Source organism: Procambarus clarkii, chromosome 32, assembly GCF_040958095.1.
Source record: "Procambarus clarkii isolate CNS0578487 chromosome 32, FALCON_Pclarkii_2.0, whole genome shotgun sequence".
Taxonomy (NCBI): domain Eukaryota; kingdom Metazoa; phylum Arthropoda; class Malacostraca; order Decapoda; family Cambaridae; genus Procambarus; species Procambarus clarkii.
In genome coordinates, this window is record NC_091181.1 from 19,953,611 (window position 1) to 19,973,784 (window position 20,174).

At 43.2% G+C, this 20,174-nt stretch overlaps 1 protein-coding gene across 10 annotated transcripts in view; it reads right to left on the reverse strand.

The window, feature by feature from the left end:
• LOC123759294 (uncharacterized) overlaps positions 1–20,174 on the reverse strand; it is a 309,434-nt gene that overhangs the window by 247,031 nt on the left and 42,229 nt on the right. For 9 of the 10 annotated variants that reach the window (XR_011230152.1, XR_011230151.1, XM_069334998.1 and 6 more), the window contains one exon: positions 10,410–10,478. Coding sequence is in view for 7 of the 10 variants with exons in the window: in XM_069334998.1 (XP_069191099.1) it covers positions 10,410–10,478 (69 nt within the window). In the remaining 3 variants the exon portion in view is untranslated. Of the gene's footprint in view, positions 1–7,091; positions 7,334–10,409; positions 10,479–20,174 lie in introns of all 10 variants that reach the window. The other variant, XM_069334997.1, reaches the window with a different exon arrangement.

A 20,174-nucleotide genomic window follows, 5' to 3' on the forward strand; every position in this document is an offset into this window, starting at 1 on the left:
AAAGGACGACACAAAGCTGTGCCGTGTATTTTTGTCTATATCTGATATGAGAATAAGGAACAGTAGCGGTACAAGGACTGTACCTTGAGGTACAGAGCTTTTAACTGCGCTTGGGCTCGATTTTATTTGTTCTGTTTGACAGGAAATTGAGTATCCAGCGTCCTACTTTTCCAGTTATTCCCATTGACCTCATTTTGTGTGCTATCACCCCATGGTCACATTTGTCGAACGCCTTTGCAAAGTCTGTGTATGACATCTGCATTTTGCTTTTCTTCTAGAGCTTCTATGATTTTGTCATAGTGGTTGAGTAACTGTGACAGACAGAATCTTCCCGCTCTAAATCCATGTTGTCCTGGGTTGTGCAACTCATTGTTTTCCATAAAACTAGAAATTTGATTCCTAATCACTCTTTCAAACACTTTTATTATGTGTGATGTTAGTGCAACTGGCTTATCATTTTTTGCCAAGGCTTTACTCCCCCCCTTGTGCAAAGGAGCTATATCTGCAGATTTAAGTGCTGCTGGTATCTCCCCTGTATCTAGGCTCTTTCTCCATATTACGCTGAGTGCTCGCGCTACTGGTACTTTACATTTCTTTATGAATATTGAATTCCATGAGTCAGGCCCAGGAGCTGAGTGCATAGGCATATTGTCAATTTCTCTTTCAAAGTCTTCTGAGTTTGTGGTAATATCCGTTATATTATCTGCAGCTTTAATGTCATTCATAAAGAAGCTGTCTGGGTCATCAACTTTCATGTTGTTTATTGGAGTGCTAAACCTAGCCTCATACTGGCTTCTTAGAATTTTACTAATCTCTTTGTTGTCCTCTGTGTACGTACCTTCATTTGTAATTAACGGTCCAATACTGGTCGAGGTTTTTTATTTTGATTTTGCATATGTGAAAAAATATTTAGGATTTTTCTTTATCTCTTGTATAGTTTTCTCCTCCAATTCCATTTCCTCAGACTCATATGATCGCTTTAACGTTTGTTTTATTTCTTTGATCTCCCTGCTTAGGTTTATTTTCCTTACTTGTGATAGTTGTGTCTGCCGAAGCATTTCCGTTATTTTTGTTCTTCTCCTATACAGTCGTCTGCGTTCTCTTTCTAGAGTGGCCCTCTTTCTGCCCCTCCTCACAGGCATGTGCTTCAGGCAGACCTTGTACGCTTCAGCTGTCAATTGAGCTATTCCCTGTAATTACCTAAGTGTAATTACCTAGTCTTCTAGTTTTGGCATACTGTAACCCCGTGATTATCCGGGATTCGAACATCCGAAAAACGCCCTTATACGGCCAAAATCGTGAACGGATAAAGTTATCACAATATCCGGCCAAAATAGCCACAGGGACCGGATTAAAGCAGGTTTTCTGCAGAAATTACACTATCCGGTCAGTCCCCCAGATAATCGTGCCTTTGTCCGTATATGAAAACATGAGGCAGGCCATACGGTATTAATCCCGTCTGCCCGAGACTCGAGGCGCATGGTGTAGGTGGGGTGGGGTGGGTGGGTGGTGTTGGGAGGGTGGGAGGGGTGCGTCAGGAGGGACTACCTGGGTACAGGAATTACCATTAATTTTAGAACAATTAATCATAGCCAAAAACAAATAAAATAACTACTAGTAATTATGTAATAACAAATAAATAAGTTTCCTAAAAGCATTGTGCACAGGCTGAAGTTTCCTTAAAAAATATTGTGAAATTTTTTCCTCCTGGCGGCCTACATAACGCGTTATGGCTGCCCCAAGTGGACCTGTCCAACACTGGTCAACCCATGTGCGTCCGTCCCTCGTGTTGTACACAGTGCTGCGCCATTAGTGAAATATTTTTTTAAATAACTTTTTTATTTTCATAGTAATTTTGAACATTTTTGGCCAAGACTATGTCTGGTAGCAGCATCAATCGTTCTGGAGGTGTTAAGAGGAAGAAAGTTGTCCTAACAATTAAAGACAAGTCACAGTTATACGCCTCAACCAGTGCGGCCTCACAGTGTTGCGCCATTAGTGAAATATTTTTTTAAATAACTTTCTTAATTTTCATAGTAATTTTGAACATTTTTGGCCAAGAATATGTCTGGTAGCAGCATCAATCGTTCTGGAAGTGTTAAGAGGAATAAGATTGTCCTAGCAATTAAAGACAAGTTACGTGTTGTTCAAACAGTGAGGCGTCACAGGCAGCCAAGCGCCTTCAACAAGTGAGGCGCCACAGGCAAGCCAAGCTCCTTCAACAAGTGAGGCATTATAGGCAAGCCAAGCGCTTTCAACAAGTGACGCGCCACAGGCAAGCCAAGCGCTTTCAACAAGTGAGGCGCAAGCAAGCGCTTTCAACAAGTGAGGCGCAAGCAAGCGCCTTTAACAAGTGAGGCGTCACAGGCAAGCCAAGCGCCTTCAACAAGTGAGGGCATGCAAGCGCTTCAACAAGTGAGGTGCAAGCAAGCACCTTCAACAAGTGAGGCCTCACAGGCAACCCAAATGCCCTCAACCAGTGAGGCTTCAGCAGCTGGCAGTCAAAACTAACTTAGCTTAATGAACTGTACAGTAATTTTAAGTGTTAATTTTAGTGTTGTGTTAGTATAGGTTACGTAAATTGTTAAGAATTTTTAACTTCAAGATGTGTGGCATCAATCAAGAAGACGAACACCAACAAGGTAAGTTGAGGTTTCTAGTTGAATATTTAATAATTGTATGTGGTAAGGCAATTCAAATTATGTTGTTTGTAGTATAAAAATAGTTGGAAATGGTCACTTTTGGACTCGTAGGTGAAAAAGTACCATTATCCGAAAAATGTGATAATCCGGCTGGGGGTCCTTCCCATATAGTCCGGATGATCGAGTGGAGACAGTATTTAATGCCTCTAACCTCTCCTCGTAGCTCTTGCCCTTCAGTTCTGGGAGCCACTTAGTAGCATGTCTTTGCACCTTTTCTAGTTTGTTGATGTGCTTCTTAAGATATGGGCACCACACAACCGCTGCATATTCTAGCTTTGGCCTAACAAAAGTCGTGAACAATTTCTTTAGTAATTACCTAAGTGTAATTACCTAAGTGTAGTTACAGGATGAGAGCTACGCTCGTGGTGTCCCGTCTTCCCAGCACTCTTTGTCATATAACGCTTTGAAACTACTGACGGTCTTGGCCTCCACCACCTTCTCCCCTAACTTGTTCCAACCGTCTACCACTCTGTTTGCGAAAGTGAATTTACTTATATTTCTTCAGCATCTGTGTTTAGCTAGTTTATACCTATGACCTCTTGTTCTTAACGTTCCAGGTCTCAAGAAATCTTCCCTATCCATTTTATCAATTCCTGTTACTATTTTGTATGTAGTGATCATATCACCTCTTTTTCTTCTGTCTTCTAGTTTTGGCATATTTAATGCCTCTAACCTCTCCTCAAAGCTCTTGCCCTTCAGTTCTGGGAGCCACTTAGTAGCATGTCTTTGCACCTTTTCCAGTTTGTTGATGTGCTTCTTAAGATATGGGCACCACACAACTGCTGCATATTCTAGCTTTGGCCTAACAAAAGTTGTGAACAATTTCTTTAGTATATCGCCATCCATGTATTTAATAGCAATTCTGAAGTTAGAAAGCGTGGCATAGGCTCCTCGCACAATATTCTTTATGTGGTCCACAGGTGATAGTTTTCTATCTAGAACCACCCCTAGATCTCTTTCTTTATCAGACTTCTTTAAAGATTTCTCACATAATATATAGGTTGTGTGGGGTCTATGTTCACCTATTCCACATTCCATAACATGACATTTATTAACATTAAATTCCATTTGCCAAGTGGCGCTCCATGTACTTATTTTGTCCAGGTCTTCTTGAAGGGCATGACAATCATCAAAGTTTCTTATCCTTCCTATTATCTTAGCATCATCAGCAAACATGTTCATATAATTCTGTATACCAACTGGTAGATCATTTATGTAGACAATAAACATCACTGGTGCAAGAACTGAACCCTGTGGTACTCCACTTGTGACATTTCTCCAGTCCGATACATTGCCTCTGATCACAGCCCTCATTTTTCTATCAGTCAGAAAATTTTTCATCCATGTTAGAAGCGTACCTGTCACTCCTCCAATATTTTCCAGTTTCCAAAACAACCTCTTATGTGGAACTCTGTCGAAAGCCTTTTTTAGGTCCAGATAGATGCAGTCAACCCAACCATCTCTTTCCTGTAATATCTCTGTTGCTCGATCATAGAAACTGAGTAAATTCGATACACAGGATCTTCCAGATCGAAAACCATACTGTCTGTCTGATATTATATCATTTCTCTCCAGGTGTTCTACCCATTTAGTTTTAATTATTTTTTCCAATATTTTGACTATTGCATTTGTCAATGATACCGGTCTATAATTAAGGGGGTCTTCCCTGCTTCCACTTTTGTAGATTAGAACTATGTTAGCCTTTTTCCACACATCAGCTACAACTCCTGTTTACAGGGATGCCTGAAAAATCAGTTGAAGAGGAATGCTGAGCTCAGGTGCACATTCTCTCAGAACCCATGGTGAAACTCCATCTGGACCAACTGCTTTGTTCTTATTTAGCTCCTTGAGCATTTTTTCCACTTCGTCTCTGGACACCTCTATGTGCTCTATGTTGTTCTCTGGAATTCTTATTGTATCTGGTTCCCTGAAGATTTCATTTTGTTCAAACACACTTTGGAACTTTTCGTTTAATGTTTCACACATTTCCTTTTCATTTTCCGTGAATCTATTTCCCATTTTCAACCTCTGAATATTATCCTTTACCTGCAATTTGTTGTTTTTAGTGTGGGAGTTTTGTCGCTTAGGACCGTCTCCCATTGAATGGTTGCAAGGTCTACATTTATTTTTTCCCAGTCGATCCTCTTATTGTTAAAATTGAATTGATTGAATACTCCCTCTCGCTTGTTGGGTCTCTTAGACCTACTACCGTTATTTATGCTAGTTCGCACTGCAATGAGCTTATTGTCTGAGTATGTAGTATCTGAGATTGTAATGTCTCTGATTAGTTCATCATTGTTTGTGAATAACAAGTCTAGTAGTGTTTTCGTTCCTAGTTGGTTCTGTAATCTGTTGATTGAGCGAGAATTTGTCACAGAATCTCAAAAGTTCTCTGACCTGTGGTTGGTTATTTCCCGGGTCATTCCCTGCTATGATATTTGTGTTTGCCATTCTCCATCTTAGACTCGGTAAATTGAAATCTCCAAGGAAGATAATATCTGGAGCTGGGTTTGCTAGGTTATCAAGTATGTTCTCTATTTTGTGCATCTGCTCTGTGAATTCCTCAACCGTTGTATCTGGCGGTTTATATATTAGAATAATAATTAGGTTTAGTTTCTCTACCTTAATTGCAAGTACCTCTACCACCTCATTAGTTGAGTTTAGTGGTTCTGTGCATACCAGGTCCTCTTTAATATACATACCTACTCCTCCATTTGACCTAGTTTTTCTATCACATCTATATAAATTTTAATTTGGAATCCAGATTTCACCATCCATGTAATCTTTTGTATGAGTTTCCGTGAATGCCCCAAATATTGAGTTTGACTCTAATAGGAGGCCATTTATTAACTTAACTTAACCTTAATTTATGAACTTAACCCGCCCAAAACCACCCAAGCTTGTCTACTCAAGAACGGCCATCTGCCTGATACCCACCCGAACAACCCAAGACCGCCAAAAAGCCCGCCCACACCCACCCAAGACTGCCAAAAGCCTGCCTAACTGCCTGAACCCACCCAAGCCCACCAAAAAATGCCCACCCAAACCCCACCCAAGCCTGCCCAAAACCCTCCAACCTGCCCACCCACCCACCTGAACCCATCTAAGAACGCCCATCAGCCTAAATCCACCCAAGCCCACCCAAGGGATCGAACCCACCCACCAACCCAAACCCACCCAAGAATGCCCACCCGCCTGAACCCACCCAAGACTGCCCAAAGCCTGCCCACCAGCCCGAACCCACCCAAGCCCGCCTGAAACCACCCAAGAATGCCCAAAGCCTGAACCCACCCAAGCTCGCCTGAAACCATCCAAGAATGCCCAAAGCCTGAACCCACCCAAGCCCGCCCACTCGCACAAACCCACCCATGCTTGCCCAAAAAAGCCCACCCAAAATCACCCAAGCCCACCCAAACCCAGCCAAGACCACCCATCTGCCCGAACACACCCAAGAAAAAGCCACTTGAACCCACCCAAGAAGCCACCCAAGCCCACCCACTTTCCCAAACCCACCCAAGTCACCTACTAGCCAGTTAACCATCCAGCCAGCCCACTTGCTTGCCCACCCACCTACCAGCCAGTTAACCAGCCAGCCCACCCACCATCCATCCTGTTGCTCTCCCAAATATGACTAAACTTTTACCGACATTTTAAAACCTCTGGCTTTAGCAGACCTTCGGATTTACCAACCTAGGTACAGCCCCATATAGGTCGTTAAATCGAGTGGATACCATATAGTGCAGCCTAAGGGTTAATACACTCAACATAACTCTCCAACATAACTAACAGTCTCTGTGGTGTAGTGGTAAGACTCTCACCTGGCATTCCGCGAGCGCTATGTCATGGGTTCGTATCCTGGCCGGGGAGGATTTACTGGGCGCAATTCCTTAACTGTAGCCTCTGTTTAACACAACAGTAAAATGTGTACTTGGTTGTAACAACGATTCTTCGCGGCAGGGGATCGTATTCCAGGGACCTGCCCGAAACGCTACGCGCACTAGTGGCTGAACAAGAATGTAACAACTCTTGTATATATCTCAAAAAAAAAACTGGCTAATAACACCTTGATTAATACACTCACCATCACTGGTTAATAACAAGATTAACACACTTGCCATCACTAGTTCATGACAACATCAAGATTAGTACTCTCACCCTCACTAGTTAATGACAATATAATACAGTGGTACCTCGGTTTAAGAGTTTAATCCGTTCCTGGAGACAGCTCGTATTCCAAAAACTCGTATTCTGAAGCTAATTTCCCCATAAGAAATAATGGGAAATGAATTAATTTGTCCCTGACTACCGCAAAAACCCCACACCAAACTAAATTTTTATACCTAATTCATCTAAATAAACCTACAAAACTATGTTCAAGTTATTACTTACCTTTGTTGTTGAATGCTGTAGGCGTATGGAAGATAGTGAGGAGGTGGGAGGAGGAGAGGTGTTACTGTTTGGAAGGGGAGTCCCCTTCCATTATCACATCAGGCAGTGAGGACCTTTCTGGTGTGCACTCCGTGGCACGTTTTGCCTGAGTACCACTAGGTCCTGGTTGTGGCTCACTGCTCAATTTTCTCACAACAAATCTGTCCATGGAAGCTTGTTTTTCCCTTCTTTGCAAGCTGTCTCTGTAGTAAGGCATCACATTGTCATTGAAAAGATTAAGGCAACGGCCTACTAGAACTTTCTCTGGGTGAGTTTTTTCAATAAAAGTTTGAATCTCTTCCCACATCTGACACACCTTCTTAACACTTTCGCGCTCTCGGCGCTCAAAAAAAAACAATACCCCAGATGCTTTCGGCACTTCGCGCGCTTACGCGGTAAGACCGAAAAGTGTACACTCTTTTGACTGTCCTGACAATAATTGAAGGCGCACGTATTTAAATTTGGTATCACTGTGTTCGCAATGAAATTGTCTATAAGAGCATACCTATAAAATGCCGCCCAAGCATAAGGAGTATCAACACCAAATAAAAAACTATGCAGATCACTCGCTGAGAGCGCCAAACAGCAACAAAATGTTTCCACTCTCTTAATGGTTGCGAAGCCTACAGTTGTCCTACATCGCTAATTTTGGTATCATTGGAATCGCAATAAAATTCTCTACACGGACATATGCATATGAATGTTTAATATAGGTAATTGCCCACCCGCAAGAGTGTGTGAAGTGGAGAGTAGTTAGCCGCGAGCGCACTGGCGAAAACACAGGGGGGAAATCATGCTTGGAAAGTTTATACGTTTCCTGACCCTACTTTTCTATGTACGTATTTCTTTTTTATACCAATGTGTTCGCAATAAAATTTTCTATAAGATGAACTGTATAACATTTGTACAAAGCATGTGTAAGAGAAGCGCCAAATATAGAACCACGTCGCTCAGTATGCGTTCGCGGCAGAAACGAACGCATTGTTTTCGTTCGTTTGATGTTTGTCATGTTTATACTTGTTGAAACATTTTATAATTTGTATGACAGTGATCGCAGTAAAATTCCCTACACAGACATATACATAACACATACAAATATTTCCCACGTGTTGGATATATCAACGGCTAAAGGGAACCCACTGCCACACGCTCGCCACACCCCCAAACATACTTTGTGTATTTTTTTTTTTACTCATAGAAGTTTGTGATATAATATTCATTCTGGTACCAAAAAATTCGCAAATAAATTCTCTACAAAACAAAAGTATTTTTGGTTAAAAAATTTCGGTTAAAAAATGGAATTTATAGAAATATTTTTTTGATGGACGAGAAAAGTAGGCTGTTATGCGGAATCGTAAGAAAAAACGGCGACGAGTTATCTCTAATCTAAAGCGCGAAAGTGTTAATTTCTCTAGAAGGGACATTCGCTACTGCCTCATCCTCCTCCACTGGAGAATCATCAGCTGTGTCGCCTTGCTGTTCCTTTTGAAGGGCTTGGAGTTCTTCGGTGGTCAGTTCTTCGTTGTGTTCTTCCACCAACTCCTCCACATCATCACCATCCAATTCCAAGCCCATTTGCCAGCCCAGAGAAACAATTTCCTCAACAATAGGCACATCATTTACAGGCTCAAACCTCTCAAAGTCTAGTTCTTTCACACATTCAGGCCACACTTTTCTCCAGCCAGAGATCAGGGTTCTTTGAGTCACTTCTTGCTAGGCTTTGTCAATGAGTTTTAAAGCACTACAAAAGTTAAAATGGTGTTTCCAGAACTCTTTGAGAGTGAGGTTTGTGGCTTTAATCACTTCAAAACATTTCTGGAAAAGTGCCCTTTCATACAGTTTCTTAAAATTCGCTATGATTTTCTGGTCCATAGGCTGAATTAGAGGAGTGGTGTTAGGAGGAAGGAACTTTATTGTGAGAAATTTACTGTATCTGTGCATCAATTCATCTTCCAAGCCTGGAGGATGAGCAGGAGCATTGTCGAAGAGAAGCACAGCCTTGAGTGGCAAATTTTTCTCCTGCAGATATTTTTCTATGGTAGGGCACAGCACTTCATTCACCCACTCCGAAAAAATAAGCCTAGTCACTCATGCACTAGTCACCCATGCTTTTTTATTAGGCTTCCACATCACACACATTTGGGTTTTCTGCACTTTATACTGTTTGAAAGCCCTTGGATTTTCAGAATGATACACTAGCAAGGGTTTAATTTTCAAATCGCCACTCGCATTTGAACATAGCACAAGTGTAAACCTATCTTTCATAGGCTTGTGTCCGGGCAAGAATTTTTCCTCCTTGGTAATGTATGTCCTCTTAGACATTCTTTTCCAAAACAGTCCTGTTTCGTCACAATTAAAATAAATCATTCAGCGGCTGGTTTGTCTGAGCTGGCTGCCTCTCCATGCCTCGCAACACTATGGATACCACTTCTTTTTCTAACCAGCCCCTGCTTGCCTTAAACTCTTTCGTATCTGCATCACTCGTTCCAGAAGTTTTCTTTACAAGGTCTTCGTGCAATACCCTGGCTTTCTCACAAATGATGACCTCCGAAACACTATCACCCCTCAATTCCTTGTCGTGTATCCAAATTAATAACAACTTTTCCACTTCTTCAAGTATTTGTGGTCTTTGTTTCGTGATTGTTCTTACGCCTTTTGCCACTTTAGCACTCATAATCTCATTTTTCTTCTTAAGTATAGTGCATATTGTTGATGTGGCTTTGTTGTACTGCCTACAAAGTTCAACAACACGTGTACCATTTTCATGCTTCCGAATGATCTCTTGTTTCTCCTCTATTGTCATCCTCACATGGGCTTTCTTGCCTTGATCCTTACCACTGGCTTTCTTGGGACCCATAGTGAGATATATAACAACAACTTTTATGGTCAAATGACCAAAAATCCAACAAAACACTGAAAATCCGGGTGAAGAATTGACGTGGGATAGTCACTGGGCGCGAGGCACTGGTAAACTGAGGGGCGGAGGGGCGACGATCGCTAGGTCGGCCTAAATGAGTATCAACAAACTCGCGTTCCGAGGTAACCCCTCGCCTTCCGAGGCACATTTTCCGAGGAAATCCGGCTCGTATTCCGAAAAACTCGTATACAGGGACACTCGTATTACTTACTCAAATTACGTAAATTACTCGTATTCTGAGGTACCACTGTACACTATCACTAGTTAATGACAACATCATGATTAATATGCTCACCATCACTGGTTAATGACAACATGATACACACACACTGGTAGTACAGTAAAAATAAAATTGTCCTTACCATCATTAATGGGCAGAAGTTGTGTGTGTTATCGTCCTTGGTAGCTGAGCAGACTGGAAGCAGAATAACCTATTATGGAAAAATAAAACAAATTAGAGGTTTCTATGATTAAATTTTTCCCACCAAAACACAGTAAATGTTTAGAAAAATAGAATAATTTTTTTTAGGTATGGTAGCCTAGTGTTTAGGTATTGTGCTTTGAGCAGGAGGAGGGTGAGCAAGTTTAACCATTAAACCGCGCAAATCATATATATATATGATATCAGTGACAAAACCGAAACTGCGCACATCATATATATATGATTTTGTGTCTAGCGCTATAATTTAAACGCCCCTCCTGGGATACGGGCAGCTATAGGACAGCCACGACCGATAGTTGCCAGATGCCACCACAAAAAAAAATCCAGGCCAACATTCTTGGGTGTTTGAGCGTCAGTATTGAGCAAGCCATCAAGGCTGGCGCACGCAGCACGAGCTCACAGCACCGCTGTTCAGCTTGTGACCACAGCATTGCCTACAAATGCCATAATATATATGATACTGCTATTATTTAGCAGTGATAGTATTACTGAAGCCCCCTGACTGTGATAAAACTGACCAGGATTCTGATAATAGCAGGATTGTGGTGATATTTAGCCCTGTGTTCCATGGAGGGAGGAGTAAGGCTGTGGAGGGAGGGTTGTGGCGTCGTCTTTTGACTGTGTGTGGCCACCTTTTATTGACTGCACTCACCATACCAGCTTAGTGGTTCGCACTGGTGAACACACATGTAGATACTTATATATAACGTGTGTATAGTGTGAGATAACAGCGAGAGGAGTAGGTTGGGAGTCGCCATTTTGGTGAGGGAGAAGCGTCGTCTGCACGACTTGGCATGTTGTTTACTGATGGCCACTATGGTCTTTGGGCACCATACCAGCTTATTTGTACAGGTATGGTGAATAAAACAGGTAGATACTTATATGTAATGTGTGTATATAGCGTAATAACACCACAAACACTGTTGTTGGAGGAGAAATATTAGTGCATCTGGCCTTGAGGGCGGCTGCCGATCAGCTGACTATGTGAGTAGCTACGTCTCTGTGCCTTTACTCCCCATACAAGCTTAGATGTACAGTTATGGTGAACAAAACATGTAAATACGTATATATAACGTCTGTGTATAGTGAATAAATGCAAAAACAGTATTGTGGGAGGAGAATGAGGGCGAGTGAGGAGGTGTTGAGGGAGGGAGTGGCAGTGAGTGGCTCGCTGGTGTTTGGCGGTCACTCCTCGTTGCTTTTTGACTCACAATACCAACTTAGTAGTTTGTTATGGTAAACAAAACATGCAGATACTTATATATAACCTGTGTATATAATGTAACAACAGCAAAACTATTTGTTTATTGTTTTATGAACATAATAATTGAATCACTAATATGCACACCATAACTTTGAGTACAGCGATGGTTCACACATTTTATTAAATAAATATACCACAATTCACTGTATGGAATAATATTACTGCAAAAAAACTAAGAAAAAATAAATCAGAGACATTGAAATAATTAGGTAATAATATATTTGTGGCAACTGCCGTCTGAGAGCTCGGGCGGAGTAGACCTCGTCTGGAGAAGGCTCTGCCAACGCCCCTTTTTTGCCACACTTCCCTATCCTATTGCGGCTAAAATATGCCACCTACGATTTTTTTGTTATTTTTTCCGTGATCAGGGAACAAAAATGAACACTTCTATAAGACGAAAGAATTTTTTTTATTTTTTATTTTTTTTTGTTGCGCCTGTGGGTGTGAATTCCATTTGGGCCCCTAGCGGTTTGAGGGTTAAGGAGGATGGGCGGGAGTAAGGAGGGTGGGCGGGAGTAAGGAGGGTAGGCGGGAGTAACCATAGCACTTGATCTAGCACCAAAAATCTATATACCTTAAGACGCATAGAGCGCCTTGAGGCGATAGATCATGGGTGCCCAGAGTGCCACCTGGCGCTCGTAGGTATAGCATAGGATTCAAAACTGGCACACAGAGACTCGGGTACGAAATGAATACATAAGGCCTCGAGTGATCGTCCGCCATTTTGAAAAAAAAATCACAGCGTGCCCCACGGTTGTGGGGAGCCTCAGTTTCAAGGTAGTAACGATGTCTGACGCATCATCTACAAGCTTCAGGTCCAAGGTCAACTGCGGTGCTACAAAACGACTCTCAAAGGACAAAATATGTGACATATTGTTTGATGATTTATCGATTAGTGATGATTTAGACTACAATACAGATAAAGACCTAACACAGGGAGGTCTGACATGAGTGACGGGGAAAATGCAGTTGACGATGTCAAGTGTGTGTACAGTATAAGCGCCTTGCCCGGCCTCCCATGCTGCCTTGGGTCAACACAACTGGAGTTACCATCACCATCTGTGTCACCTGACATGAGTCTACTTTGGTGATAGCACATGTGGCGAATCATTTTCTGCATTCAGTGACATAAGCTCAAGTTACAAGCAGTGTTGATAACCCGAGTAAAAGTGACTATGGTGTTACTAGGCGGAGTTTTGCTGCCCCAGCCCCTCGCCGAGGCAAGCGCCAGTATGTCACGTCGCCTGAGGACAATGCCGAGAATGCGCCCTCGGCATCAGGTGTTCATGGTAGGCCTATACTATGCAAAACAGCCTCATCTCCTGGCATACTCCAGATGGAGCTCCAGCTCAAGATGACGGAGCCTTCGTGTTGGCACCCGTGCTGGTGGTGCTCATGCTTATGTTGGCCGTGGTGTTAGCGCCAAAACCAAAAACACGGGTGTATTAGTGTGGCAGGATTGTGAGAATTTTGTCCCACAAATTCTAGCAATTGATGACACCGATGTTGGTGTGACACCATTATTTACTTATACTGGTGATGATATGCCTGAAATTTATTATTTTATGACATATTTCAATCAGTCATTCATCTCATTGCAGAGACGAACCGATATGCTCTGGAACTCATCGACTCTGGAATTTTACCTGCCTCTTGATTGACACATTGGAAAGACATGACTATTGAGGAAATGTACGTGTTTTTAGCACTGTGCATGATGATGAGGCATGCAAATAAACACATGATCCAGGATTATTAGAACGAAGATAGCCATGTTTCAACTCCCTTGTTCAACAAGTACATGTCACGTGATAGGTTCCTGCTGCTTTTCAGGTGCCTGTACTTTGAGAACAATGCTAATGAAGACAGACACAACACTGTGGAAAGTGCAGAAGATATTTTGTGAATTGAGAGGAAAGTTTTGTGACTATTTTGTACTAGCACAGAATGTATTGATAGATGAATCTCTTTTTCTCTTCAAGGGATAACTGGCGTTCAAGCAGTACATACCATCAAAGCGGCACAGGTTTGGAATAAATTTCTTCGTGTTATGTGACTGCAAAACTGGTATGGTCATAGACATGATATTGTATTCAGGTTCAGTGACATACCAGGTCAAGATCCACATGGGGTCTCATGCAGTGTTGTGAAAACTCTTATGCAACCATTGCTGAATAAAAGAGCATATCCTGTACACGGACAACTACTATACCAGCCCCTTGCTGACCAGATTCCTCCTTGACCACAACACTGGTGTATGTGGCACTGTCAAGGCCAGTAATATCAAGTGAACAAATTACATACAAAATTAAGTCCGTTGTGTGTAAATGAGGGCCATTCCCGGTAGGCCCACCCCGAGTACCTACTGTGTGTGTGTGTATTCACCTTGTTGTGTTTGCGGGGGTTGAGCTTTACTCTTTCGGCCTTCCTCTCAACTGTTTACTAACTACTTTTTTTTCCACACCACACACACACACCCCAGGAAGCAGCCCGTGACAGCTGACTAACACCCAGGTACCTATTTACTGCTAGGTAACAGGGGCATTCAGGGTGAAAGAAACTTTACCCATTTGTTTCTGCCTCGTGCGGGAATCGAACCCGCGCCACAGAATTACGAGTCCTGCGCGCTATCCACCAGGCTACGAGGCCCCCCTAAGGTGTGTACTCACCTTGAGATGATTTCGGGGCTTTTTAGTGTCCTCGCGGCCCGGTCCTCGACCAGGCCTCCACCCCCAGGAAGCAGCCCGTGACAGCTGACTAACACCCAGGTACCTATTTTACTGCTAGGTAACAGGGGCATAGGGTGAAAGAAACTCTGCCCAATGTTTCTCGCCGGCGCCTGGGATCGAACCCAGGACCACAGGATCACAAGTCCAGCGTGCTGTCCGCTCGGCCGACCGGCTCCCTAATTGTGCTTGCGGGGGTTGAGCTCTGGCTCTTTGGTCCCACCTCTCAACTGTCAATCAACTGATGTACAGATTCCTGAGCCTACTGGGCTCTATCATATATACATTTGAAACTGTGTATGGAGTCAGCCTCCACCACATCACTGCCTAATGCATTCCATCTGGTAACTACTCTGACACTGAAAAAGTTCTAACGTCCCTGTGGCTCATTTGGGTACTCAGTTTCCACCTGTGTCCCCTTGTTCACAAACCACCCGTGTTAAACAGTTTATCTTTATCTACCCTATCAATTCCTCTGAGAATTTTGTAGGTAGTGATCATGTCTCCCCTTACTCTTCTGTTTTCTAGCGCCGTGAGGTGCATTTCTCGCAGCCTTTCTTCGTAACTCATGCCTCTTATTTCTGGGACTAGCCTAGTGGCACATCTCTGAACTTTTCAAGCTTCACCTTGTGCTTGACCAAGTATGGACTCCATGCTGGGGCCGCATACTCCGGGATTGCTCTTACATATGTGGTAAACAAGGTTCTGAATGATTCCTTACATAGGTTCCTGAAGGCAGTTCTGATGTTAGCAAGCCTCACATATGCCGCAGATGTTATTCTTTTGATGTGGGCTTCAGGAGACAGGGTTGATGTGATATCAACTCCAAAATCCTTCTCTCTGTCCGTTTCATGAAGGACTTCATCTCCCATTCTATATCCTGTGTCTGGCCTCCTGTTTCCACGGCCTAGTTTTATTACCTTACATTTACTCGGGTTGAACTTTAGTAGCCATTTGTTGGACCATTCATGCAGTCTGTCTAGGTCATCTTGTAGTCTCATACTGTATTCCTCCATCTAAATCCTCCTCATAATTTTTGCATCATCAGCAAACAATGAGAGGAATGATTCTATACCATCTGGAAGATCATTTACATATATAAGAAACAGTATGGGTCCAAGGACTGAACCCTGCGGGAATCCACTGGTGACGTCTCACCAATCTGAAACCTCACCCCGCACAGTGACTCACTGCCTTCTGTTACTTAGGTACTCCCTTATCCAATAGAGTACCTTCCCTTTCACTCCTGCCTGCATCTCCAGCTTTCACACTAGTCTCTGGTGTGGCACTATGTCAAAGGCTTTCTGGCAATCCAAAAATATACAGTCTGCCCACCCCTCTTTCTTGTCTGATTTTTGTTGCCTGATCGTAGAATTCAATTAATCCTGCGAGTCATGACTTGCCATCCCTAAAACCACATTGGTGTTGTGACACAAAGTTCCTTCACTCCAGGTGTTCGACTAGCTTTTTTTGCACAATTTTCTCCATTAGCTTGCATGGTATGCAAGTTAGGGACACTGGCCTGTAGTTCAGTGTTTCCTGACTATCCCCCTTCTTGTATATCGGGACTATGTTTGCCGCCTTCCAAATTTCTGGCAGTTCACCCGTTACCAGTGATTTGTTATACACCATGGAGAGTGGCAGGCACAGTGCTTCTGCTCCTTCCTTTAGTATCCATGGTGATATTCAATCCAGGCTTATAGCCTTTGTCACATCCAACTCTAACAAAAACTTCCTTACATCTCCACTGGTAATCTCAGATTCCTCTAGTGGTGCCTGGTTAATTATTCCTTCTCTTATCTCTGGAACGTCTCCTTGCCCTAATGTGAAGACTTCCTGGAATTTTATATCTAGTACCTCGCACACTTCTTTGTCATTTGTAGTTAATCTGTCTGCCCCTATCATCAGTTTCATTACCTGTTCCTTCACTATTGTCTTTCTCCTGATGTGGTTGTGCAGCAATTTGGGTTGGGTCTTCGCCTTGCTTGCTATGTCATTTTCATATTGCTCTTCTGCCTCTCTTCTCACCCTGACATATTCATTCCTGGCTCTCTGGTAATCTTCTCTGCTCTCAAGTGTCCTATTATTTCTATAGTTTCTCCATGCTCTTTTACTTTGTTGCTTAGCTAGCTTACATCTCTGATTAAACCATGGGTTTCTCATCTGCATTTCAATTTTTACCTTTTGGGCCGGGATAAACTTTTTTGCTGGCTCCTTGCACTTCTGTGTCATGTAGTCCATCATGTCTTGGGCCATCTTTCCCCTTAGCTCTGATTTCCATGTTATATCCGTTAGGAATTTTCATATCTCCTCATAATTTCCCTTGCTGAATGCTAGCCTTTTGCTTTCAGTTCCTTTTCTCGAGTACTTTAGCCTTCTTCGACCAGATACTCAAACGTCAGTACACTGTGATCGCTCATTCCTACTGGGCCCTCGAAGTCAATTTCCCTTATGTCGGAGTCCTTCAGAGTGAAGATTAGGTCAAGTCTCGCTAGTTCATTGTTTCCCCTCATCCTAGTGGGTTCCCTGACATGTTAGCTTAGAAAGTTTCTTGTCCCCACCTCCACTAGTTTGGCTCTCCATGTATCCTCTCCTCCGTGCGGTTCCTTGTTCTCCCAGTCTATCCTTCCGTGATTGAAGTCCCCCATGATGAGCAGATGGGATCGATTTCTACAGGCAGCAGAGGCTGCCCTCTCAATTATGTTAATAACTGCCATGTTGTTTCTGTCATACTCTTGTCTGGGTCTTCTGTTATTTGTTGGAGGGTTATATATCATTGCTACTACTACTCTAGGTCCTCCCATCGTCATGGTGCCTGTTATGTAGTCTCTAAACCCTTCACAGCCTGGGATAACCATCTCCTTGAAACTCCATTCCTTTCTCTGCCTCGGTCACTCTGCCTCCTCCCCTACCCTCCCTCTCTTTCCTTATTACAGTGTAATCCTGGGGGAACACCGCATTTGTTATGAGTCTTGAGAGTTTTGTTTCCGTGATTCCAATTACATCTGGGTTTACTTCTTGTGCTCTTTCCCTAAATTCACTCACCTTGTTTGTAATCCCATCTATGTTCGTGTAATCACCTTGAAGCTCTTTTCTGTCCATCCATAGTTTCTGTTGATTCCACTGGAGTAGGTAAACATGGAGGGTCTGGATGGGGAGGAGGATTGGGGGGGCGGCCCTGGGTCGTGAGGGGAGCCGAGTGAGGGGGACCTGGGTTGTGGGGGGGCTGGGAGGATTTGGTTTGGGGAGGATAGGGGCAAAGTGAGGGCTTGGAGGGGTGGGGGAGAAGAGAGGGCTTGGGGGGATGGGAAGAAGAGGGGGGTTTGGGGGGAAGGAGGGCCCGGAGGGGGTGGGGGGGAAGGGAGGGCTTGGGGGAGAAAGAAGGGTTTGGGGGAGAAAGAAGGGTTTGGGGGAGAGGGAGAGGAAAGAGGGCTTGGGGGAGGTGGAGGAGGAAAGAGAGCTTGGGGGAGGTGGGGGAGAAGGGAAGGCTTAGGGGGGGTGGGGGAGGAGGGAGGGGATAAGGGGGTGGGGGAGAAAGAAGGGCTTAGGGTGGTAGAGGAGTGTAGGGGCTGGTGCTTACTAGTAAGTGTTTCCAATAAGTGTAATGTACCCAGGTTACTAGTGTACTCACTGGTCAACACCCACCAGTCGACACCCCCTGGTCAACACCCACTGGTCCACCACTTTAACCCTTCAATTGCGCATCGCATCATATGATGCTTTGACCGACTTGCAGTAAATTGCGCATCGCATCATGTGATGCTTTGGAGTACTACGCAAAATTTAAACGGCCTGCGGATACACGGGGTTTACCACACCTTCATCAGGGCTCTTGTAAGCAGACGCCATTTAAAAAAAAAATCGTGGGCCAAACTCCCGGGTGTTAGGGGCCTCAGTATTGAGTCAGCTACCAAGTCTGATGCACGCAGCATGAGCTCACAGCACTTCTGTTCAGCTTGTGACCACAGCATCGCCTAAAAATGCCATAATATACTTGTTCATGCTATTATGTAGCGATATTATTACAGAAGACCCCTGACTGTGATAAAACTGACCAGGGTTCTGATAATAGCAGGATTGTGGTGATATTTGGCACTGTGCGCCATGGAGGGAGGAGTAATGCTGTGGGAGGGAGGATGGTGGCGTTGTCTTTTGAGTGTGTGTGGCCACCTTTTATTGACTGCACTCACCATACCAGCTTAGTGGTTCGCTATGGTGAACACAAATGTAGATACTTATATATAACGTGTGTATAGAGGGTATAAACAGCAAGAGGAGTAGGTTGGGAGCCGCCATTTTGGTGAGGGTGGTGGCGTCGTCTGCACGACGCCACCGTGCAGACGACGGTGTTGTTTACTGGTTACCACGATGGTCTTTGGGCACCATACCAGTTTACTTGTACAAGTATGGTGAATAAAACAGGTAGATATTTATATATAATGTGTGTATATAGCGTAATAACACCACAAACAGTATTGTTGGAGGAGAAATATTAGTGTGTCTGGCCTTGAGGGCGGCAGCCATCAGCTGACACTGTGAGGTCCTACGTCTTTGTGCCTTTACTCACCATACAAGCTTTGATGTACAGTTATAGTGAACAAAACATGTAAATAATTATATATAACGTCTATATATAAATGCAAAAACAATACGGTGGGTGGAGAATGGTGGCAAGTCAGCTGAGGTGAGGGAGGGAGTGGCAGCCAGTGGCGGGCTGCCACTGCCTGCCACTGCCACTGCCACTCAGCATACCAACTTAGTGGTTCGTTATGGTGAACACGAATGTAGATACTTATATATAGCGTCTGTATATAGTGAATAAAAGCAAAAAACAGTATTGTGGGAGGAGAATGTGGGTGAGTCAGGTGACTTGAGGAGGGCGTGAGTGGCTGGCTGGTACATAGCGGTCACTCCTCGTTACTTTTTGACTCATAATAGCAACTTAGTTGTTCGTTATGGTGAACAAAACATGCAGATACTTATATATAACCTGTGTATATAGTGTAATAACCGACAAAGTATTTGTTCACTGATTGATGAACATAATTGAATCAACAATATGCACACCATATTTTTGAGTACAGCAATGATTCACTCATTTTATTATATAAATATATCAAACTACACACTATTGAATAATATTACAGCAAAAAAACTATGAAAAATCAATCAGAGACATTGAAATAATTAGGTAATTATCTCTTTGTGGCAACTCCTGCCTGACAGCTGGCGATCAACAGACCGCCTGGGACGTACGCTGAGTCAGCGCCTAATTTTTGCCAGACTTCCCCGCCCTATAGTGGGCAATATATGCCACTTACGATTTTTTTATTATTTTTCCCATGATCAGTAAACACAAATTAACAGATTAGGAAGAAAAAAAGATTTTTTTTTTTTTTTTTGTATGCGCCTGTGGGTATCAAATGGTATATAGCCATGCGCCATTTAAGGGTTAAACCAGCAAATAGTAGAACCAACTAGGAAGGAGAACACGCTGGACCTCATTTTCACCAATAATGATGAATTGATCAGGAACATAATGATTACAAATACCTGTTATTCATATCACAACTTAATTGAAGTTCTGATAAGCATGGGGAATAGACCTTCAAAACCAATCCCGATTCCCGGTGGAAGAGATTTCAGCAAATTCAACTTCAATAATAAAACAGATAAACTGGGAGCAAATAAACCA